Below are 20,139 nucleotides of genomic sequence, written 5' to 3'. Positions count from 1 at the left end.
TGGAATGAAGGGAGGCATGTGTGTGCAGTCCTGATGTCTAGGCCTGCAACCTGACCTTGCCTCTACAGACACTGTATTATTAATGGGAGAAGAGGGAATAAAGAATGAGACAGGTTCTTGGCAGCCATTGTTCAAAGTTCCTGGTGTTACACAAAGTTGGACTCCTCCAGCTCACCTGCCGGGAGCTACGGGTGCTTACTCTAGGGTTCCATTTGCCTACTTCCAGCTTACCCAGCACCTGGCCAGCTGGGGGCATGGAGGAAGATTCGGTTCTTCTTTTTATTACTAAACCTTGAAATCTGGTGATGGCATCGTGCTTCGTGTGTTTTCATCTAGCAAATGACCATAATGGCTGGTTATCTGCTCCCTGTGGAAAGTAGGCCTGTGCTGGTAAAGGAAATAATAAAAAAATAGGGTTTACTCAACTCATCCATAGTCTGTCCTTCTGTTCTCCTGAGTCTGGCAAGGACTCTCACCTCGGTGCGTGTCAGGAAGACATCATTAGGCACACCCAGGACACTCTCTCAAAGGAGACCACAGTCTTCTTTACACATTAGTTTTCCAGGCTCTTAAGGTTAACCGTGTGAAAGGATGGTGGTTTTAGAATTTGCAGGCTGCATTCAGTGCACATGCCCTTATAAGGACCCAGACAAGGGCAGAGGGGCAAGGTCAAGGCAGAACCACATGATCTAATCTTTCCAGCCGCTAAGTAAATTGATTTTTCTGCCTGGATATCTGGTATGCTTTCGTGGGTTCTTTTTTTGCCTTTACTTTGAGAAGATGATTCTAATTTATACAGCTGATTCTAAGTTCTTAGGATTTGAAATTTAAAAAAAAAAAAAAGTGTGGCGGGTGGGGGGGAGCATTCTCAAACCAGTTCTTCCTGGAGATGTGGCTAACTTGTAGAGTCCTAGTTTAGCTCACCTGAGGCCACAGGCTCCAATAGAAGAAGCACCACAACAAAATAAAACAAAAGCAATCAGATCAGTTCTTAAAGTGATGTCTGAAGGTGCCAGGGAGATGGCTCGGTGGATGAAGTGCTTCCTGCACAAGGCTGGGTTCCTATTTCCAGTACCCAAGTAAAACTTGGGCCCGGTAAGCCAAGCTAGTGGTGCTTGGCTTTAATCCCAGCACTCGGGAGGCAGAGGCAAGCAGATCTCTGAGTTCCAGGCCTGGACTACACTGTGAGTTCCAGGACAGCCAAAGCTATACAGTAAGACCCTGTCTTTCAACAACAAGCAAACAGGACTGGGCATAGGATCCAACCACAGCGCGGGCAGGTGGATCTGGAGGACTTGCTAGGTAGTCGGTCTAGGTTAACTGGAGAGCTCCAGACTCAGTCAAAGACACTGTATCAAAAGCTTAAGATGGAGAGCAATAGACAGAGAAACACGATGCTGTACATGCATGCACACGATCAAACCACAACACACATGTTCACACACATGCACACAAGTGTACAATAACACACTCTGATGCTTAGAGTTTGTTTCAAGGTAACATATGCAAAGAGGTGACAAGGGAGGACACAGATGATGGGACCCAGGCTGGGAACTGATAATTGTCTGAATGCTGAGGGGCACTTCTCTGCTCCTGCGTGTCTCTGAAAGCCTCCATTACAGAAGAGAAAAAAGAACTGACCAATGAAGCACAGAACTAAGGACCAGAAACTTGCTAGTGACTAGCCTCATCCTTTAGTTTCATCTTCACAGTCAACAAGAAATACTGTCTCTTGCTGTTTTCTGTCCCCCGCCTCTGATGTTTTGTACCAGTGGCATGGACAAGGGGCAGTTCGGCAGCTGGAGGGCTGGAGAGAATACAGGGAGCACAGCCCCCCAAGGGCCTCTGGAGCATCAGTTGTCAGGCAGAACTGGTGAGAACGGCAAGCCACAGTGCATTTCACTGGTGACTGCTGTTTTCCCACGCGCCCTGTGGACAAAATGACCATAGAGATCACTAGTGATAAACAGCTGTGGGGAGTGATGGCCTTATGTAGGACAGGAAGGCAGCAGGCAACCAAAATTTAAGGAGCAGCAGACACTCCTTGTGGAGGAGGAGTCTGGGCATCTATCAACGTGAAAGAGGCAAGGAAAGGCAGGATCTCCGTACCACATGCATGGGCAGGCTAGCCTCCAGGGCTTCCTTCATAGTTAAACTACCTAGGGACTCTTAAAGGTGGGAACCTCTGTACTCAGTCCAGTGGCCACTGCTCCAAACAGCTTCTTCCAGTAACTAAACACTAGAAACGGGCTAATGAGCCAAGTGGGGTGCTGCACCACTGTAATCTCAGCTCTTGGGAGGCTGAGGAAGGAGGATTGAAAGTTCCCAGCCAAACTAAGCTCCCTGGTGAGGCCCTAACTCAAAAAGAAGTAAGTAAACAAATAATCCACGAAGTACTCAAACACAGAGTCCTGGCAATGCAGAGTTGATGTAAATCTACTTGAAGGTTATTGTAACTCATACTGTAAAATACAACCCACATCTGACCTTGTATGTACAAAAGAAGGTCCTTAAGGAGAAGGAGGAGGGAGAAGAGGAGGAGGAGGAAGAGGAGGAAGAGGAGGAGAAGGTCCTTTAAAGAGTAGTTACAAAGGAGGGTCCAGAGAGCTAGCATCTTTTACTGTCCTTGGTGGGAAACAATTCCTTGGACCAGCTTGACTCTACTCTACTTCAAACCCTAAGGTGATGGGTAAAAAGGAAATCAATTTGTGGTCTTGGCCAAGGTGTCTACACGAATAAATAAAACCACAGCCAGGATTTTGTGGAATTATAAACCACAGGGTCCAATCTTTCGTTTCTGAACACCGTGTCTGGTCTGGGCTCCCAGGAAGCAGGTTTCTTTTGCTTCAGGCAGATCTGAGAAGGATTTTTCTTCCTTATAGTAATCTCCCAGCAAGAGAAGAATTTACAATCGATTCATTTTTTTTTCTGAATGCTTAAAAATAAAAATCTTTCCTAACCTATAATTATGCTTCAGTTCCAGCCAACACAATTTAGACTAGAGGCATATTTCAGCCCTCTTCCCTCTTCTCAGAACATGTGAAAAGTATAAAAGAACATGGTCTCACACATCTTCCTGTAATGTAAGTATTCAGCTTATACACTTAAAGATCTAGAAGCCTCCGTGGGAATGCTGGTGCAGGCCTGCTTGGCTCTTGCATAGTTAGTGGGGACCCTTCCCAAGAGGAGCCTCCACTAGGAAACATAGTGTGTGGGGTACAAGGAGCTGGTCCCATACCTGAAAGCAGCTTAGATTCTACAGAGCACATCCTACTCCAGGGCTCTGTAGGGGACTGAGCAGAGACTCCAGCTAAAGCCACAGCCTCCATAGGCTTCTCCCCTCACTTCTGGCCCTTCACCTCCCATATGAAAGCAGTTCTTCATTAAACCGTGTTGAGAGAACCCCCACCTCACACTCTACCTTAGGGAGCCTAAGCTATCACTCTCAAGAACCCCATGGAAGCAAAGTAAAATGAGCATGCTATCATGAGTTTGTTGTGCTTGTTTGGCTATGGATCAAATCAATTCCATCAGAGGTAACAACTCTGGGACACAGAGGACAGACCACAGTTTTAGGATGATGGACGTGGATGTGACAAGCTAGCATTTATATAATTTTACATCTCCTGCTTGGGTATCCAAGGTCTTACACAAAATAAGCTTTCCACCCAGACTCATTTCCCAAGACCATCTAGGGGCTATCTTCACAAGACTAGTTGTCCCCTGTGTCTGTTCAGAGAATGGCTGCCGCTCTTCTACAACAAAGGTGTTCTTTTTTTAGTTCTATGTAGCCCATGAAGAAGCAAGCTGGCTTTGTGCTCATTTCTCTTAGATATTCAAAATTCTGAATTCTATGAATTGAGCAGAAAGGAAAAATCTCAGGGTAAGATCCAAGAGAGTTCTGTTTATACCTGATGGTGTAGTGAGGTCAATTCATAGCACTCCTAAAAGAAAATCATTCCTTTACCAGTTCTTCAAGAATTGAAAGCACATGGCTTCGAAGATAGCTCAGCTTGCAAAATACTTGCATTGAGGACCTGAGTTCAGTCTTCCAAACCATGGATGCTGCAGGTGGGGGGAAGAGGGGAGAGTCCCTGGGGGCTCACTTGGCAGCCCGCCTAGCCGACTTTCAGAGTCCTAAGTCAATGAGAGACCTTGTGTCAAAAAGACAAGGTGGATATGTGCTTGAAGAATGATTGCAAGGTTGTCCCACGGCCTCCAAGCACATGCACACATGTAAACCCACACAAATACACACAGATGCACATAAACACACATATATGTGTGTGTGTGTATGTATACACACACACACACCCAAAGAATCAAGACTATAAAATGAGTCTCCCTACCAGCCAGGTGAAACCAACACTGTTTGCCCAGGAAAGCAAAGTTCCCGACTTAACCAGTCTCCTGAACCTGGTATCTGTCTCTGACTCATGTGACTCTAGCTCCTGTCTTGGGCTAACTCACAGGCAATCTAAGGATGTGGAGTGGTCCTGGGCAGTGGAAAGTGTGTCTTCCCTAAGCTTCCTTCTGTAGATTTGTCTGTTGCCCCTTGCCTACCTCGGTTTTTTATGGAGTGTGTGTGTGTGTGGGGGCGTCCTCTAAGACTCTGTGACGCCCATGTTGACTGTTCCTCCAGGCTTCCTGATGGTGGGCAGAACGATGAGCCACCCACACCACAAATCACTCACCAGCCTTAGCCAAACGGAAAATGTTCTTGCCTACAATATATTTCAGATCCATTTCCTGATTTTCTTTTTGAAGATTTGGTCTCCCGGTGCTTTCTAACCTCTTAGGCTGAAGCAATTCTCCTGCCTCAGCTCCCAGCAGTCAGGACTATGGGATACAACAGGGTGCCCAGCGCTTGCAACTTAAAAAAAGTATTTATTTCATTTTTGTTTATGAGGTGGGACATGTCAGAGCATGATTGTGGAGGTCAGAAGACAACTTGGAAGAGTCGGTTTTCTCTGTCTCTGTCTCTGTCTCTCTCTCAGCTCTTAAAAACCACTATCTTCCTTCTACTTAAAGATCCTTTCCCTCTGGAAATGCCTCAAGGTGTCAATGGTTGGGTGGCTTTGGCTTTGGTGGCGAGCAGAGAGCCAGGGCAGCATGGGCCATCCATAAGAGCCTTGGATCCTGAGCCCCGGACTCAGCCTCCACACTGTGCCTCCCCCCAACTCAATCTCTCAGGGTCAAATGCTTCTCACAGCTGGAGATGCAACTCAGTGGCAGAACGCATGGTTCATCATGAAAGAGGCCTTGGCTTCAGATCCAGGTACAGAAAGTTAAGAGAATAAATAAAAACAAACTCTTGCAAAGGTGATAAGAACATCTACTTCACACTATTATTGTAAGAAATGAAAAACAAAGCCATATGGGCAAGTCCCTAGCAAGCTGATCCCATCTAGTATATATCTAGGAAAAAAATTAAAGTTTGTCTCTCTGCTTACCCCACGAGTCTGACTTGTTTTCACCAGCTGAGAATTGGGGGAGAAAATGTTGAGAAAGCTCTAAGTCGTCTGAATCCGTAGAGTTTAGAGCACAGACCCAGTGCATGAAAGAAGCAAGCCTGACGACGGCACAGGGCACAGGATGACAGCACACAGAGCCACCTACCTGGTGGTTGTCCTCATTGCGTTTTCTTTCGTGTGATTGTGTTCTTTGCTCACTTTTTCTGCAAGGAGACACAATGAAACAGGTGACTTGGGCTAAGCTCGGTCCGTGTCCATCTTTTAGGCAGAAACATGCACTTCCTCTGTCTTATTGGGAAAGTGAAAATCGTCTAGATAACATCCATGGAACTGTTGGGCCCTACTCAAATAGTTAAGCGTTGCCTGCTTGCAAGTAGACAGACGTGCGTAGTACGAGTACACACCAGACACCCACCATGTGCACATACAGACAGCTGCCCACGAATGGCTGTCCATCTTCTTTCCTCGTTGATAATTTCTATTTTCCTCAACTAAGCCCTCAGACTGCAGTTGTGGTAACTGTGCTGCCCGTAGCTCTGATGGCAGCCTATGTTGTTAGGACCCTTCAGAGAACGACTTGAGAGCTCTTGGTGCTGTCATGGACTGCTTATTCTAATAAATGTCACTAGGAATAGAACGATGTCATTGGACAAGAGGTAAGCCCTCTCCTCATGCATCCTGGGTTCTGAATTCACCAGCTGTCGGAAATTATTTAATTAGCTTTCAAGAACACCAAGTTGAACCATAGCCTCGATGACCCAGTACAAATGTGAAGACTCTACCCGGCCATCACAGCTTTCAGTGGCTTCTTTGAAGCATTTACAGAAAACCTGCCCGATCCTATCAAAGGTTTCAGATTCTACAACCAGGTAAATAAATTTAAAAAAAAAGAAAAAACCTAACCTTGGGAACTTTTTGCAACAACAACAAACAAACAAACATAAGCAAGGTTTATAAATCTTTCCTGCTTTTGACTGCTCTGAAGCTATGTCACGTGTGTTTACACAGATGCCCCCTTTTCTGACATTAGAGGAGAATCTTCCTGCCTGACAGCATCCCTGTAGACAGCATGCAATCTGGGGTTGTCCAGGTGAGCGTGCTCAGGGTCACAGAGGCCTAGCTCACGCTACACTGGGCTCCTAAGTCACTACCTACGTAGCCTTGCTTTGGGATGTGCCTCGACTTTTGGGGGGAAAAAGGTCATGTGTCAAGACTCCTAAAGCTTACTGGACTAGTGATTTCTGCCACTGTGGAGGAGCTCCGTGTCATCAGAGCCACACAGCTGAGGAGAAAGTGACCTACCAGCGTGGTCAATGGACTTCAGCCTCTTTCCTGGTCCATTTCTGAGACAGGGAACAAGTGCCTTAAATAACAGGAACCTCTGTCTGATGGGTGTGTCTGCTTCATCAAACGTTAGTAAGAAATGACTGATGGGTGAATGCATGAAGCCCCAGAGAGAGAGCTATGTGTGCCTACCAAAATGCCAGACTTGTCAGTACAGAAAGACATCAGCCTCAGTCACGGTCAAGGAACAACAGCACATTAGACTTGCTAGGGACAAATGGCGTGAGGCTTGGAAGAGCAGACAGAGGCACAACTCTGGGACTCAGAGCCTTCACAGGGCTGAATACCTGTACATCTGGATTCTAAGCATTTCAAGGAAGAAAGGTTGATCTACACAAACATCCTCTGAGACCACAACTGGAGACAGCCTTCAGGGCCCCACGTTTTGCTTTTCTATTTAAATTTCTTTTCAGCAAGATAAAATAAAATTTCACTAATCTAGACGTTATGATTTTCTTGGCGGACACGGACATTTATCTTTTGCACGTGATAAAGGAAAAGCTGTTCATAAGATCAGCACTAAACTTTCGCAGGACTGCAAGTTTAAGCTTCGTCAAAGGGATCAGCAGAGAACTGCGCAGAGTTCCAGTTCTCAACGACGTTAGAGCCAGCATGCCGCAGTGAAACGGCTCACCAGTAAAGGGGCTGATAATCAGCCTTCTATCTCTGGAATCCATGTGGTGGAAGTAAAACCAACTCCCAGGTACCTCTACCCTCCCCATAAATAAAATCTGAACAACTCAGTTTTTTTAAGTGTGGTAGTAATCCGATTTGGCAACATTTCATTAACCACTAATGTGGTATGTAAGAGCAGATCCCTCCTAAACACCTACCACGTGGGCTACTTTTCCCTCCTAAGAAAGACTTTCCTACCAATGCTTTCCAGTCAGCAACATTTTCCCACAATTCACCTACCCGAGAGTTGAAAAAGAAGCTCAGAAGCCATCTTCACAGAGATGTCCTGGCTGAAGAGATTTCTCTCTGGGGGAACTCGACCTTCTGGCAGCTTCTGTAAGGGTTCAGTTTTCTCTCGCCCCATTAAAGTGCTGTAGCCAACGTTCCGGCTGGGTGATATGGAGGCTGGGGAGTCCTGGATGTCCACCTCCATGGGTTCTTCTTTAACCGTCACCGCCTGCGTCTCCTTGTAGCTTTCCGCTGCAAGCAGGTGGGTGAGAGAAACCAGAACATGGCCGGTCTTCATTCAGAAGCAAACCAGTTTCTGTTGTCTTTTTGTCTTTCCGTTGCACTGGGACTTGAACCCAGGGCCCGGTGCATGCAAGGGGTGCACATGCTCCACCCTGAGATGTTTCCCAGCAACTCAGCTTCTAATCACTATGAAGCTTGTGCACAGAAGAGTCTAGAAGAGTGAGTGACATGGGACAGGAGCACACAGTGTGAAAGCGCTGGCTCCTCCCACCTGGCTTCCAGAAAAGGCAGGAAACTTGACAGCCTGAGAACTGATGTGGCCTGCCCAAGGTCACCAAGAACAGCCTGGCTGCCTAGAGCCTTGACTTCTTGGCTAGGGGTTTCCTGACCACCCCTGTGTGCACCTTCCTTTGTTCAGTGTTGATTTCAAACAGAGGATGTGGCCAGCAGCTATCCTGGCTTTAGAGCTCAGTCAGTTTTAGTGAATCAGGTAAGATTTTATTAATATAGTAACGTCTTCCCAGTCTTTAAAGACCATATTCTCTCTCTCTCTCTCTCTCTCTCTCTCTCTCTCTCTCGCGCGCGCGCGCGCGCGCGCGTCTAAATTAAGAAAGGTTAAACAGGATCAATTCAATGAAGACATTTCTACCTTTCTGGAAGCTACTAATCCTGAAGACTATTTCTCAAGTTAACTGAAGCCCAGAGGAACACCCAGGAAAACAACCATCTTACAACTGAGTCAGTCTCAGAACAACAGCCCAAACCCCAGCTACTCTTCCCTCGGGGTTTCTAGAAGGTCCAACATGCATGCAATTTGTAAGGCCAAGTGTCTGTTGTCATTCAGTCCTTTGAGTTAAGGGTAGGACGTGTTTAGAACAAGACAGGATGGTTCATCCAGATGTGAATTCGGGTCATTTAAAAACAAAGTCACATTGTCAAACCAGTAAACATTTATTAGTAACTACTGAGTACACAGTACCCTGGAACACAAAAATCATAGATGATTCTGAGAGCTAAGTAAAAGATAGATAGGCAATAGGGCAAAGAATTAAGCAGTGACTCCCAACGAGGTATGTTTGCATACCCCTAAGAACTTGTGAACTATCCTATTTGGGGAAAAGCAGTCTGAAGATGTGACAAGGGTCTCAAGGTAAAGTCACTGTGGATAATCCAGAGGGACCCTAGAGCCAATGACAAGAGTCCTTCTTAGAGACAGAAAAAGACAAAGCAGAGTCAAGAGAGAACCTGGATTTGCATTGCAACAGGACAAATAGCTTCACAAAGCCAGACAAGGCAAAGTGAGGGTCCTCCTGCTATGGCTTTTGGAGGACATGAAACTCCTGGACCAGGTTACAACAAACAACACAACAATGGCGACAACAATAACAGCAACAATAATAGCAACAACAGCAGCAACAGCAACAACAAGGTAGAAGCAGTCTACAGTCTGTGCTGACTCCAGATTCAGTCCTGCGATGGGGACAGGAACCATCACTGTTGTAAACCAGCTGGTGGTCAAGAACGGCCGCTTTCCTCTCAAGCTTGGCTGAGAGCACCGACTAGCAGTTAAAAATGAGCAAACAGGAGAAGAGCACTTCAAATGAAGCCATTGAAGTTAACCTGCTGCTGTCAATCTGAGCTTAGGTAACAGGAACGCCAGTCTGTTTCTCTTCCTAAGGTGTAACACCGGTTTCTGGGGGGGAGGGGGACAGGGGAGACACAGCTCATTCTTTTGTCACCAGCTGAACTTGGGGCAACAGCAATTTCATCTACATTGCTCCCCCTTCCCCTCTTCCTGTCAAACTGTTTTCCCCTCTGCAAACTAAGGAGCTCCTAAAAGTTAGTTCACTGATTCAGTCAGGTGTGAGACACGGGGACAAAGTGGAAGGAAAAGACTGACAGAGAGGAATGAGGGGGAGGGGCTGGAGAAAGAGGAGAGGCAGAGAAACTAGAGGGGGGGGAGGAAGAGGAGAAGGAGGGAGGAAGGGACAGGATGAGAAGAGCAGAAAGCTTTTCCAGTTACAGAGTGCCCCTCAGTCAGCTGCTTTCTGGGGAGCTGGCTCCCCCATCCTAAGGAATTTGATGACCCCAGTACATCTTAACCTTAGGCTGGACCATCCGCCTAATCACCAGCATACACCTCCTCCTTCAAGTTCCCCCAAAGTACTCCATATGTGAAACTAAACAGTGGGGTCTGCATCACAGGTACACAAAGATGGCTGTGACCTTCGCACTCCAGAGCCTGAGGACAAGCACAGAGGGAAGCCAGGACACATACAATGGGATCCATTGACTCAAGAAAGAAAAATCTCTGCACCATAGTGAAGCTGGAAAGAGGTCCCAGAGTGTAGCTACCTCCCCTTCCACCCCCAGGTCCTCATCTTTGACCTGGATTAAAAAAACAAAACAAAACCCCTGACTATGGGCACCACTGATGAATAGAACAATTAGTTTTTCAGGTCGCCTGAGGTAGTTTCCAGTATAGTCTGCATGGAAGTGCTTCCTGTCCTTTCTTAGAACAACCTTTGAAAGTTCACAAGACACTGACCCCTGATTAATGTCTTTAGCATCCTCAGTCTCCGGGATGGATCCCATGTGCAGAGAGGGGTCGGACTGACAGCTCAAAGGTGATATCACACAACGGCCTCTTCCTCCCTTCTGAGACTTCCAACACTTTTCTTGACTTTTTAAAAGAAAAGAATGCCTGGGTGTTTTGCCTACAAGTCAGTGTGTGCTGTGTGCCTGGTGCCTGTGGAGGTGAGACAGTGCCTGAGCCCCTGACACGGGGGCAAACTGCTCCTCCCTCCTGAGCCGCCTCTCCAGTCCCCACTCCTTTTTTCCCCCTCATCCTTGGGGGCCAGGTGATCTTGGGGGCTAGGCTCTACTGGGGTCTATAAGATACTTGGGTACAGTAGCACTGCATACTGCCTTTAACAACCACAGTGTCTCGTGGGGCTGAGAGGATGGCTCAGTTGGCAAAGCACTTAGTGTGGCAAGCACAAGGGCAGGCGTTCAGGTTCCTAGCACCCATGTAAAAGTCAGGCATATTTGTATCCAAAAGATGGAGGGAGTAGAGAGTATCCAATAGATGGAGGGAGTAGAGAGACTGTATCCAAGAGATGGAGGGAGTAGAGACAGCTAATTTAATACATTCTAAATTCATTGAAAGATCCTATCTCAAAAAGTAGGTAGAAACAGGCAGGAAGGGCCACATCTTTAATCCCAGTACTTAAAAGGCCCAGGCAGGCAGATCTCTGTGAGTTCAAGGCCAGCCTGGTCTACAGAACTAGTTCCAGGTCAGCCAGCACCACACAGAGAAACCTTATTTAAAAACAAACAAACAAACAAACAAACAAACAAACAACAAACTAAAATAGATAAATACTTCATCCAAAGTATAGAAGAAAGGCTCCTCTTATGACCAAGCAGGGAGCGCCTCGTGTTGATCACAAGTCCAGGCAGGCTGCCTGAACAAGCTGGCCTAGGACCAAAGGTCAGGCAGACCTGGGAACACATACCACTTACCACTCTGTCCCCAGCTCAGCTCCTATTCGCTTTGGGCATTCTCATAGAACAATAGTTGAATTAATCATTCCTACTGGCTCCCTGTGTTTACACTCATCAGGGGTAAACGCTTACTTCTAGGATCTATAAACACAATAGCAATGGCTTAGACTCACGTCCTAAGTTAATAGGACAAGCACTGATGTCTGTCCCAAGGCATCTATACTTCTAAAAGGAGACTGGGGGCATACTTGTCAGTAAAGTGCTTGCCTTGCCTAACACCATTCAAAAAGGACAGATGTGGCCCTGCCCAAAGTAATCGCGGTACCTGGGTGGGATGGGATGGAGTGGGCATGAGTGGAGCCAGGTGGCTCCCTGGGGCTTGCCAACTTGGTAAGCCTCAAGCCAAGGAGAGGCACTGGATCAAAACCAAGCATGACAGATCCTGAGGGACAACACCTGAGGCTGACTTTTACCCTCTACATACATGCACAGGCATGCTCACACACACAGAAGACACTGTTAACAGTTTGTGATGCATGAGAAACACTCCATGTGTGATTATCTATAAAAACCCCTTTTTAATATCTCTAATTTCCCTTTAATAAATATAAATAAAATGTCATATGTCTACTTTTCAAAATGAAAGAAAATTAAAAATAACCGTTAAATACTGAGAGTGTCCAGTTTGGGGCTAGAGGTGTGGATGATGTACCCTCTGATGCCCAACAGCATGGGAAAGGTGAACTGGCTAAATCTGCTCACAGCCTCCTTGGTAACAGAAGGGGCAGAGGTTAACACTGTCCCCCAGGCCATCCCATCGTGCGCTTTTTCTGAGGAGACGATAAGTGTCCCTTTAATACAGAAAGTAAAGTTAAAACATAGTTTGTGAAGATGCCCAGGAGTGGCACTGAACTATGTCTGGTGTGCTGGGTGTATTGTGTGGTCTGGCTTCAGGGGCCAATTTGATAGAGGAGAGCTGGTGCCCGGGTACCCGTACTTGCAGAGCGAAGCAAAAGCAGCTCTTCCTGTTACCTCCCACACTCTCGCGGAATCTGCTCCGTCCCATTTGCTGGGTGAAGAGTCGGGCAAGGCCTCTAACCTGATCATTCTCCGCTAAAACAAGAACCACAGCCCATTAAACAGCAAAGCTCTCTGGATTCTGAAACCAGAAGGCTTAATTCCACACACTGGGCAGCAGGGAGAACTTCCTCTGAGGGTGACTCTTGTCTCTGCTCTGACAGGGTCCTCAGCAGGAGAGAGGGGCTGGAGGACCAGGAGAAGGGACCTGAGAAGCCATGGGAAGGTCCCTGGCTGTCTTGCTGCACAGCAGTTTTGAGTCTTTGGATCAGTAGGTGTTCCTCGAAGAACTATGCCCCAGTATTTTCCTCTGAGAAATAGCATAGGACTTGGGCAAACTATCTCTCTTCTAGCTTTGCTCTCCATGTCCCTTCGTGCTGAGGCTGAGTGAGGTCTCATACATTTATACCTGGCAACATCTAAGACAAAACTCACTCAGGCCTGTAGTGGGGACTGCTCAAGATGTGGGCCGGGGGGAAAAAGTCACATCGTTATAGGATTAAGAAACAAAGTTTAGTGATTACACCCCTGCCAGATTCTGTCACCAGAGCAGTGGGCAGCCTGTTTCTCCCCTCTAGACATCAGGAACAAATGTCACCCACCAGGCCAGGTATGGAAAACACTTCACTCTCCCGTAAGCCACACTCTTTCATCTTGGAAGAGAACAAACTCCTTCTGCGTGTGTTTAGTAAGACAGAGGCAGTGCGGTTCCCTGCAAGGAAACCATCAAAATCTCTTCAGCATGAGGTGGTGCCGCATGAAACCAAAGCACTTAGGAGGCTGAGGCCAGAACTGATCCCGAGTTCAAGGTAGCCTAGGTGACAGAGAGTTCAATAATCAACCAACCCTTCCTCCTTTCCTTCCTTGAGACTGAGCCTGGGTCACTCTCTGCCCACGCACGCTCTGCCCACGAATGCTCGGCTCTCGCACGCTCTACCCAGGCAAGCTCTGCCCACGCCCGCCCCGCCCATGCACGCCCCGCCCACACACGCTCCGCCCATGCACGCTCTGCCCACCTCTGCCCACGAATGCTCAGCCCACGCATACTCTGCCCACGCACGCTCTGATAGTGTTCCATCCCGAGCTATATCCCCAGTCTAGTTTACATTGCTTACTTTGTTACCACTATGTATTCATCTGGAAAGTTTTAAGATGGGGTCTCATTAAGCTAAGCGAGGATTTGTTGGGGAGTCTTGACCCTGTGAGTCTCCTGCCCCAGTTCCCCTTCCCTGGACTACAGGCCTGCATCAGTGGACCCACCTCCCACTCAGATGCTTCACTCTGGTTCCGATGGCCGAGTCTTCCTTTATTGAGGTGAGGCCCGTGAAACTTAAAAGTGACAGACACACTTGACTATATTTTTCTCTTTCTTTATGCTTGGTTGTGTGTGCGTGTGTGAATGCCTGTGTCCGTGAGACAGAGTCTCTCATTGGTCCAGAGCTCACCAATTAGACTTAGAATGGCTAGCCACCCATTAGGGATCTTAACTGCCTGTCTCTCCAACTCCCATGTTGTGAGTGGAAGGTCAGCTCTTTCTGTGGGAGCTGGAGACAAAACTCACATCCTCAGGCACTTTCCAAGACTGCAGTCTCTGCACTCCTCCCCAGGTTAGACGTTTTAGAATGGACACGTGCATGCCATCCATCCTACTCACAGGGCTGGGAAACCATCACCGCCACCCAGAGCCAAGACTGAGAAACGTCCCCAGGGCGACGGATCTTACTCCCTTCCTCAACTCAGGCCTTCTGTCGAGATGCTAAGAGTCTAATAGTCAGTCTGTAAAGCAAAGATTCTTCAACGTAGACTCCTGGCACTGAAGTCATACCTGCTGTTTAACATACAGAGACCACTGGGATGTTCTCCAGAGATATAAATCTGGAAAAACTCGTGCTGGGTGAGGAGGGTTATACAGAAGGGCAAGCCAACGAAGGCCAGCCATGCTGACTTTGCACAAGGTGTGGGAAGGTCAAAGGTCACCGGGCAGAGAGTAGAAACAACAGAAATGGGGACAGCCCCACTGATTGTAAAGGGCCCAGCAAGAAATGCTGAGTGCCTGAACTAAATCCAAGCCCAGGAGAACCCAGGCAGGCATGATGGTACTCAGTTATGGCCCAGCAATGAGGACCGAGTACTGAGGCCACAAGACTAGGTCTCAAAAATGGATGGATAAAAGACATTCCAGCGGACAGAAGTAAGAGTTTGAATTAAGAAAGAAGAGACAGATGTGCAAGAAATAATGCATAGCCATTGGTTGGGGACCGGACAGAGGTAGGAAAGGCTTGTGCCTTTAAGATCTGGATGGCAGTGTTAATAGGAACAAGGAAAACAGAAACTGGGTTGAGCCCGGGAGAAATATGGAGGTTTTCAGTCCTGCTTTGCTTGAGTCTGGAAGATGATGGCTTTGGGAAGTAGATGGGGTGATGGCTTACGGTCAGGAAGAAAACATTCCTGACAGAGATGGGACATGATGACATCAGCAAAGGCGTCCAAAGCAGAGAGCAAAGCATGGGATAGAATTGTTACTACCGACTGTTAGGAGGAGGTTGTGACCCAGAAGCCTGGAGCACAGAGGGTGTGGCTGTCCAGTGTGGCATAGTAGTTGGGCAGCCCCAGGAGACATGGGGACACCAAACTCTGCGGCCCATTCCCCAGGTGGTCACCATCTGGGCGCGTTCTGCCCTGTGCACCCAGCAGTGATTCCTATCCTTTGCTACAAAAAGCCACAGCCCACCTCCCTGTCTCATCTCTCATCCTCTACCCCACCCCACCCCCACCCCATCAATGGCTATGGCCTTGTGGCTCTTATATCACACAGCTCCAGAACAGGCCCTGCCCCTCCTGTCCTGTACTTCTGTGTTCCTTCGTTCTGAAATACCTAAGAAAAAGGAAATTTGCTCAGATTGCAAACCACTTTTTAAATGCCCCCAAATCTTCCCCGACTGACGCTGTCTCTCTACACAGTTCTGGATACACGGACCTTGAAGATAACACCTATCACTGCAAACTCTTTCACAGGTCTGCTCGCTCCTGGGCTGAGGTCTCAGGAGGACTTGGCTTTTCCCACACCTCCCATCCCATTAGTCAGCACAGGGAGGTTAGCTGACACACGGCTACCAGAAGTATCACCCGAGGCCAGGTACAGTAGAGATGTATTGCTAATCTCCCTTTCCTGAGGCCAGGGTCTGTCGGAGACACATAGACACTGCAGGCGTTGGAAGGATGGATGGGACGCACACTGACACCAGCAGTATGGACGGCCTGTCCTCCTCCAGGCTGCACTGAGCACCATCACGGCAGGAGCCAGGGAAGAAGAAACTTGAGCTGGGTAGGTGGCTCGGTTGATAAAGGCCTTGCCTCGAAAGCACTAGGACTTGGGTTTCATCCCCAGACTCTCATAAAAGACCCGAGTGTGATGGCATGTGTTTGAGGTCCTAGTGCACGGGAGGTAGAGTCAATCCCTGGGTCTTGGACAGCCAGCAGCGACTTGAAAAGTTCCAGGTCAGTGAAAGACAGGACAGTGTCTCAGAGAGCAAGGCGAATGGCCCCTGAGAACAACAATTGAGGTTGACAGCTGGCCTCCATACACACACACACACACACACACACACATGTTCACACATCACAAGACACTCAAAACAACTCAAGAGAGACTAATGATGAGGCAAACCAATGTTTTTGAGAAACGTAATTAAAAATCTGTGTCAAATTAAATAATTCATTCATTGATGAAATTACTCTTTTCTAGATTGAGACACCAATTTTCATAGTAAAACAAACATTATGAATTTTGTTAAAATGGTGGTTGCTAAGTCTGTTTATAATCTCTTCCCACCCCACTCCTACAGACATACTTTCCTCCAACAATTTCAATGATATTTAATCAGGATTGACTTCCAAATATAGTCATAAAATTATGAATTAATTGGTGCTTGCCCACCTCTCATTAGTAAGAACACCTGGAGACTAGTGGGGCACAGCAGCACATACCCAAGGAATTAGCTGTGCACATAAGAACTCACAACTCAGTAGAGCTGAGTGGATGATAAGTTTGGGGTTAATTTTTTAAAAGCACACTAGTGCTCTCTTTTGTTAATTGTCCCACATTTGCAAGGAAAAACTGAACCCTAGGAAAGTTTGGTCCAGGGGTTGGAGTGAGGGCCCAGATTGATCTTCCAGGTTCCCAGCACCCACACAACAGCTCACAGTCATCTGCAACTCCAGTTCCAGGGAAGCCAATGGCCTCTTCTCTTCTGGATTCTGTGAGCACCAGACACACATATGCTGCACAGACATCCATGCACCCAAAACACTCATACATATAAAATACTAAATATAACAATAATAATAATGATAGTGATAATAATCCAAACCTTAAAGTAAGAAAGTGTTTGCCTCAGGGCTCTTCTGAAACAAGAAACAGACTATTCTCTGTCAGCTCAAAGAACCGTGGCTTTCTTTCCCTGTGGTCTTCAGTCGCATTACTACATCAGCCATCCATCAGTGACACAGGTCCCTGCCTAGGTGATGCAACTGGGTACCCAGGCTCCAAACAGCACCCAAGGCAAGTGTAAGTGTTTGACTTGGTTCTGGTCACCACAGGACAGACTCTGTCGATCTAGCCCAGAAAATGCTACCAGTTTCACTTCTGTCCCAGTAAAAATCAAGGATTAAAATCCTTCAGTTACTGGGAACTCCGGGAGTGAGCTCTGTCAACCCAGGGGGAGGTGGAGTAACCTGGTCACCATCTACTGAACTCTGAGCATCCAAATAGTAACACAAAGCCTTCCACAGTCAGTCACCTTGTTTTCATCTCATTTCGTAATTTCCCTAGAAATCAGCTGGAGAGGTGCATTTGCACGGTACATGTGCCGCCTGGCAACACTCCAAATGATCTCATTTAAAAAATATTAAACTACTTTTCATCAATGTCCAAAACGTACTTTTTCTTGCCTCACATTACGGCAGGGGTGTATGTGTGTCACCGGATGTACCCAACCTCACCTTAAAGCTATTAAAAATCGTTATCCTTTGCCATTTAATAAATCCGAGCAGTGTCCACCTCTTCTCTTGGGATTAATAGGGCTTTGTGTATCCAGGATGTTGGGAGTGATTGTATGTGTATGCCTGTGTTCACCTGTGAATGAAGATTTTAAACATGATTCCTGAAGATTCTAAAGAATTCTAGCTGCAATTAAAAAAAAATTACTGGAAAACAAGGGCCACCTCTGTGATGACTAGCACAAATGACCAGGAGGACAGAATTTCTTATCCACAGAGATAAAGGATTGGGTGGAGTTTTATTTCAATAAGTAGGCGTTTCATCAAATCCCTTCTATTTGTGTGTGCACATGGACATGTGTGTGGAGGAATGAACATACTCACGTGTGCACTTGGGGGTGGAGACCAGAGGCCAATCACAGCTCTTGTTCCTGAGGTGACACCCATATTGTTTTAAACAAAGAGAAAAGAAACAGTCCCTAAGCCACCTTCGGGAGCTTTGGCTGGGAAGCTGGTGGGTTAGCCCCAGGGGTTTGCTAGTTCCTGCCTCCTCGGGGTTAGAATTACAAGTGTGTGTCACCACATGCAGGGGGTGCTGTTCTGATACAGTCTTACTAAGTGACCCTGGTTGGCCTAGAATTTGCTATGGAGGCCAGCCTGACCTTTGTCCTCACACAGATCTACCTGTCTCTGGGAGCTGATAAAAGTGGCACCACCAGGCTCTGCCATATTAATTTTTTCCCTACGCATGGGGATCAAACTCAGGTCCCTGTGACTGACAGGCAGGCATTTCCAGCCCACAAAGCTTACTTTTTCTTGGAAGTTTTCAGCAAAATTTAGTATGTGTAAATCAGCTTAAAATTCTTTTCTTGGATGATGTTAAAACTTCCAAATCATAGTGGAATAATTACATACAGCAACACATAATAATATTCACATACTGATAATATAAATAATAGTGTAGTCTGATGTGTGCACCACCCCACCCCACCCCACTTTCTGAGAGGCCTCAGTGCACCAACAGAATTGGTCAGCTGCGAGCTGCTACCAGGATCCTAGAGACTAGAATAAAGCAGAGACAGGGGACAGGGGGGGTGGGGGTGGGTGATGAAGGGAGGGGGAAGGGGGTGTTAGCAGGTGGGGGGTGGAGGGGGGATGGGGCAGACAAACAGCAGATGCGACAGAACAAGAATGATAGTGGGAATAGCCCTGCTCACTTTGTGCCTGTAGTGTTCAGATCTAGATTTGGAAATTTGAAGTGACCCAATAAGTAGCTGGTTGAATGACTGACTGTCTGTCTGAATGAATGAATGAATGAATGAATGTCATAAACTTTCTCTTATCCACAGTTTTGCTCTCCAGGTTTCACTTTCCAAGGTTTAAGTTACTTGTGGTCCACATGGAGGCTCATGACAATGCACATGGTATTTTGAGAGTAGTAGAAACTCTTGAGGGAGAGAGACAGGAGAGACGTTGGGACAGAGCCCACCACATAGCCTTCATAACAGCATGGTGCTTTGATTGTTCCATTGTATCATTAGTTATTGTCTTTAATCTCTCTCTGAGCCCAATTTGTAATTTTAAATTGATCGTAGATAGGTACACATTGTAACAGACAATAGAGTTGTGCTATTATCTGTGGCTTCACTGGGAGTCTACCCGGGTCCTGAGACACAGCAGGCCCGGAAGACACAGCAGGCCCAGAAGATAAAGAGGCCCTACCATAAAAGAAGATCCATAAAAAGAAGTGGGAAAACAATGATAAGCAAGCTGAGGAGCTTAAAGAGTGGGGTTCCCCGAACCCCAAGAAACTTTCGCCTACTCTGTCAAAGTCTAACAGCACCAGTCCGGCTCCAGATGGGCCCGGGGCTCACGTCCCTGTGCGGTTTGGAGCTGTGGAACGTATGGATAGCCTCATAATGAATCCTGGCTCAATTTCAACAATCCCTCCAAATGTTTTTTAAATCAAACCTTACAAGTGATTCATTTTCATTTCCTTTTTCTCTGGTTCCCGTGTCCTCTCTGTGTTTTCCCTGGTGCTGGGGCCGAAGGGTGGAAATGGCTATCCAGATTCGGGAGTGGGCCATCTAGGCCTAAAATCAAACACCGGCCGCTTACACAGAATCAACACCACATCTGGGAATGCCCAGAAAACACAAAGTCAGGCAGGAAGAGCTTTCTGGAAGCAACAACACTTTTAGGAAACTAGAATCAGCACGCTGCAAACAGGGCAAGCCCTGAATCCAACAGAGACCTGTGCAAGGCTCTGTGTGCCCAGGACAAGGAATGCAGAGGAGTGTGTGCCGATTATTAAACAGACCCCCTCCTTGCAGGCAAAGTGGAGATTCCTGCACAGGTTTGAATGTGCACACCAAACCGCGGTGACTTCACTGCCAGCAGTGGTCTGACTTCTCTCTCCACCCTCAGTCCTTGGGCTGCACACTGGTCCTCTGCCCTTCTGACTACAGGACTATATTAGTCACCTTTAGCCTCCTCCACGTGGCTCACAGGAAGCCTCTCTAAGGCTTTCCCACTGATGCCCTCTCTCCCCAAAGCAAAAGAGTTTCTGGAAGCCAAACCAAGGGCGGGTTAT

The 20,139-nt window shown here is 47.2% G+C and overlaps 1 protein-coding gene across 2 annotated transcripts in view; it reads right to left on the bottom strand.

The window, feature by feature from the left end:
• Positions 1–20,139, bottom strand: part of Znf827 (zinc finger protein 827) — a 164,180-nt gene that overhangs the window by 67,323 nt on the left and 76,718 nt on the right. For both annotated transcript variants that reach the window (XM_021170206.1, XM_029480781.1), the window contains exons 6-7: positions 7,734–7,973; positions 5,620–5,677 (exon numbers count right to left, since the gene is read on the bottom strand). In XM_021170206.1, the coding sequence (XP_021025865.1) occupies positions 5,620–5,677; positions 7,734–7,973 (298 nt within the window). The remainder of the gene's footprint in view (positions 1–5,619; positions 5,678–7,733; positions 7,974–20,139) is intronic.

The sequence above is a fragment of the Mus caroli genome, chromosome 8 (assembly GCF_900094665.2).
Source record: "Mus caroli chromosome 8, CAROLI_EIJ_v1.1, whole genome shotgun sequence".
In the NCBI taxonomy this organism is placed as follows: Eukaryota; Metazoa; Chordata; class Mammalia; order Rodentia; family Muridae; genus Mus; species Mus caroli.
Note: the sequence above shows the minus strand (reverse complement) of the source record. Positions and strands in the feature narration are given on the sequence as shown.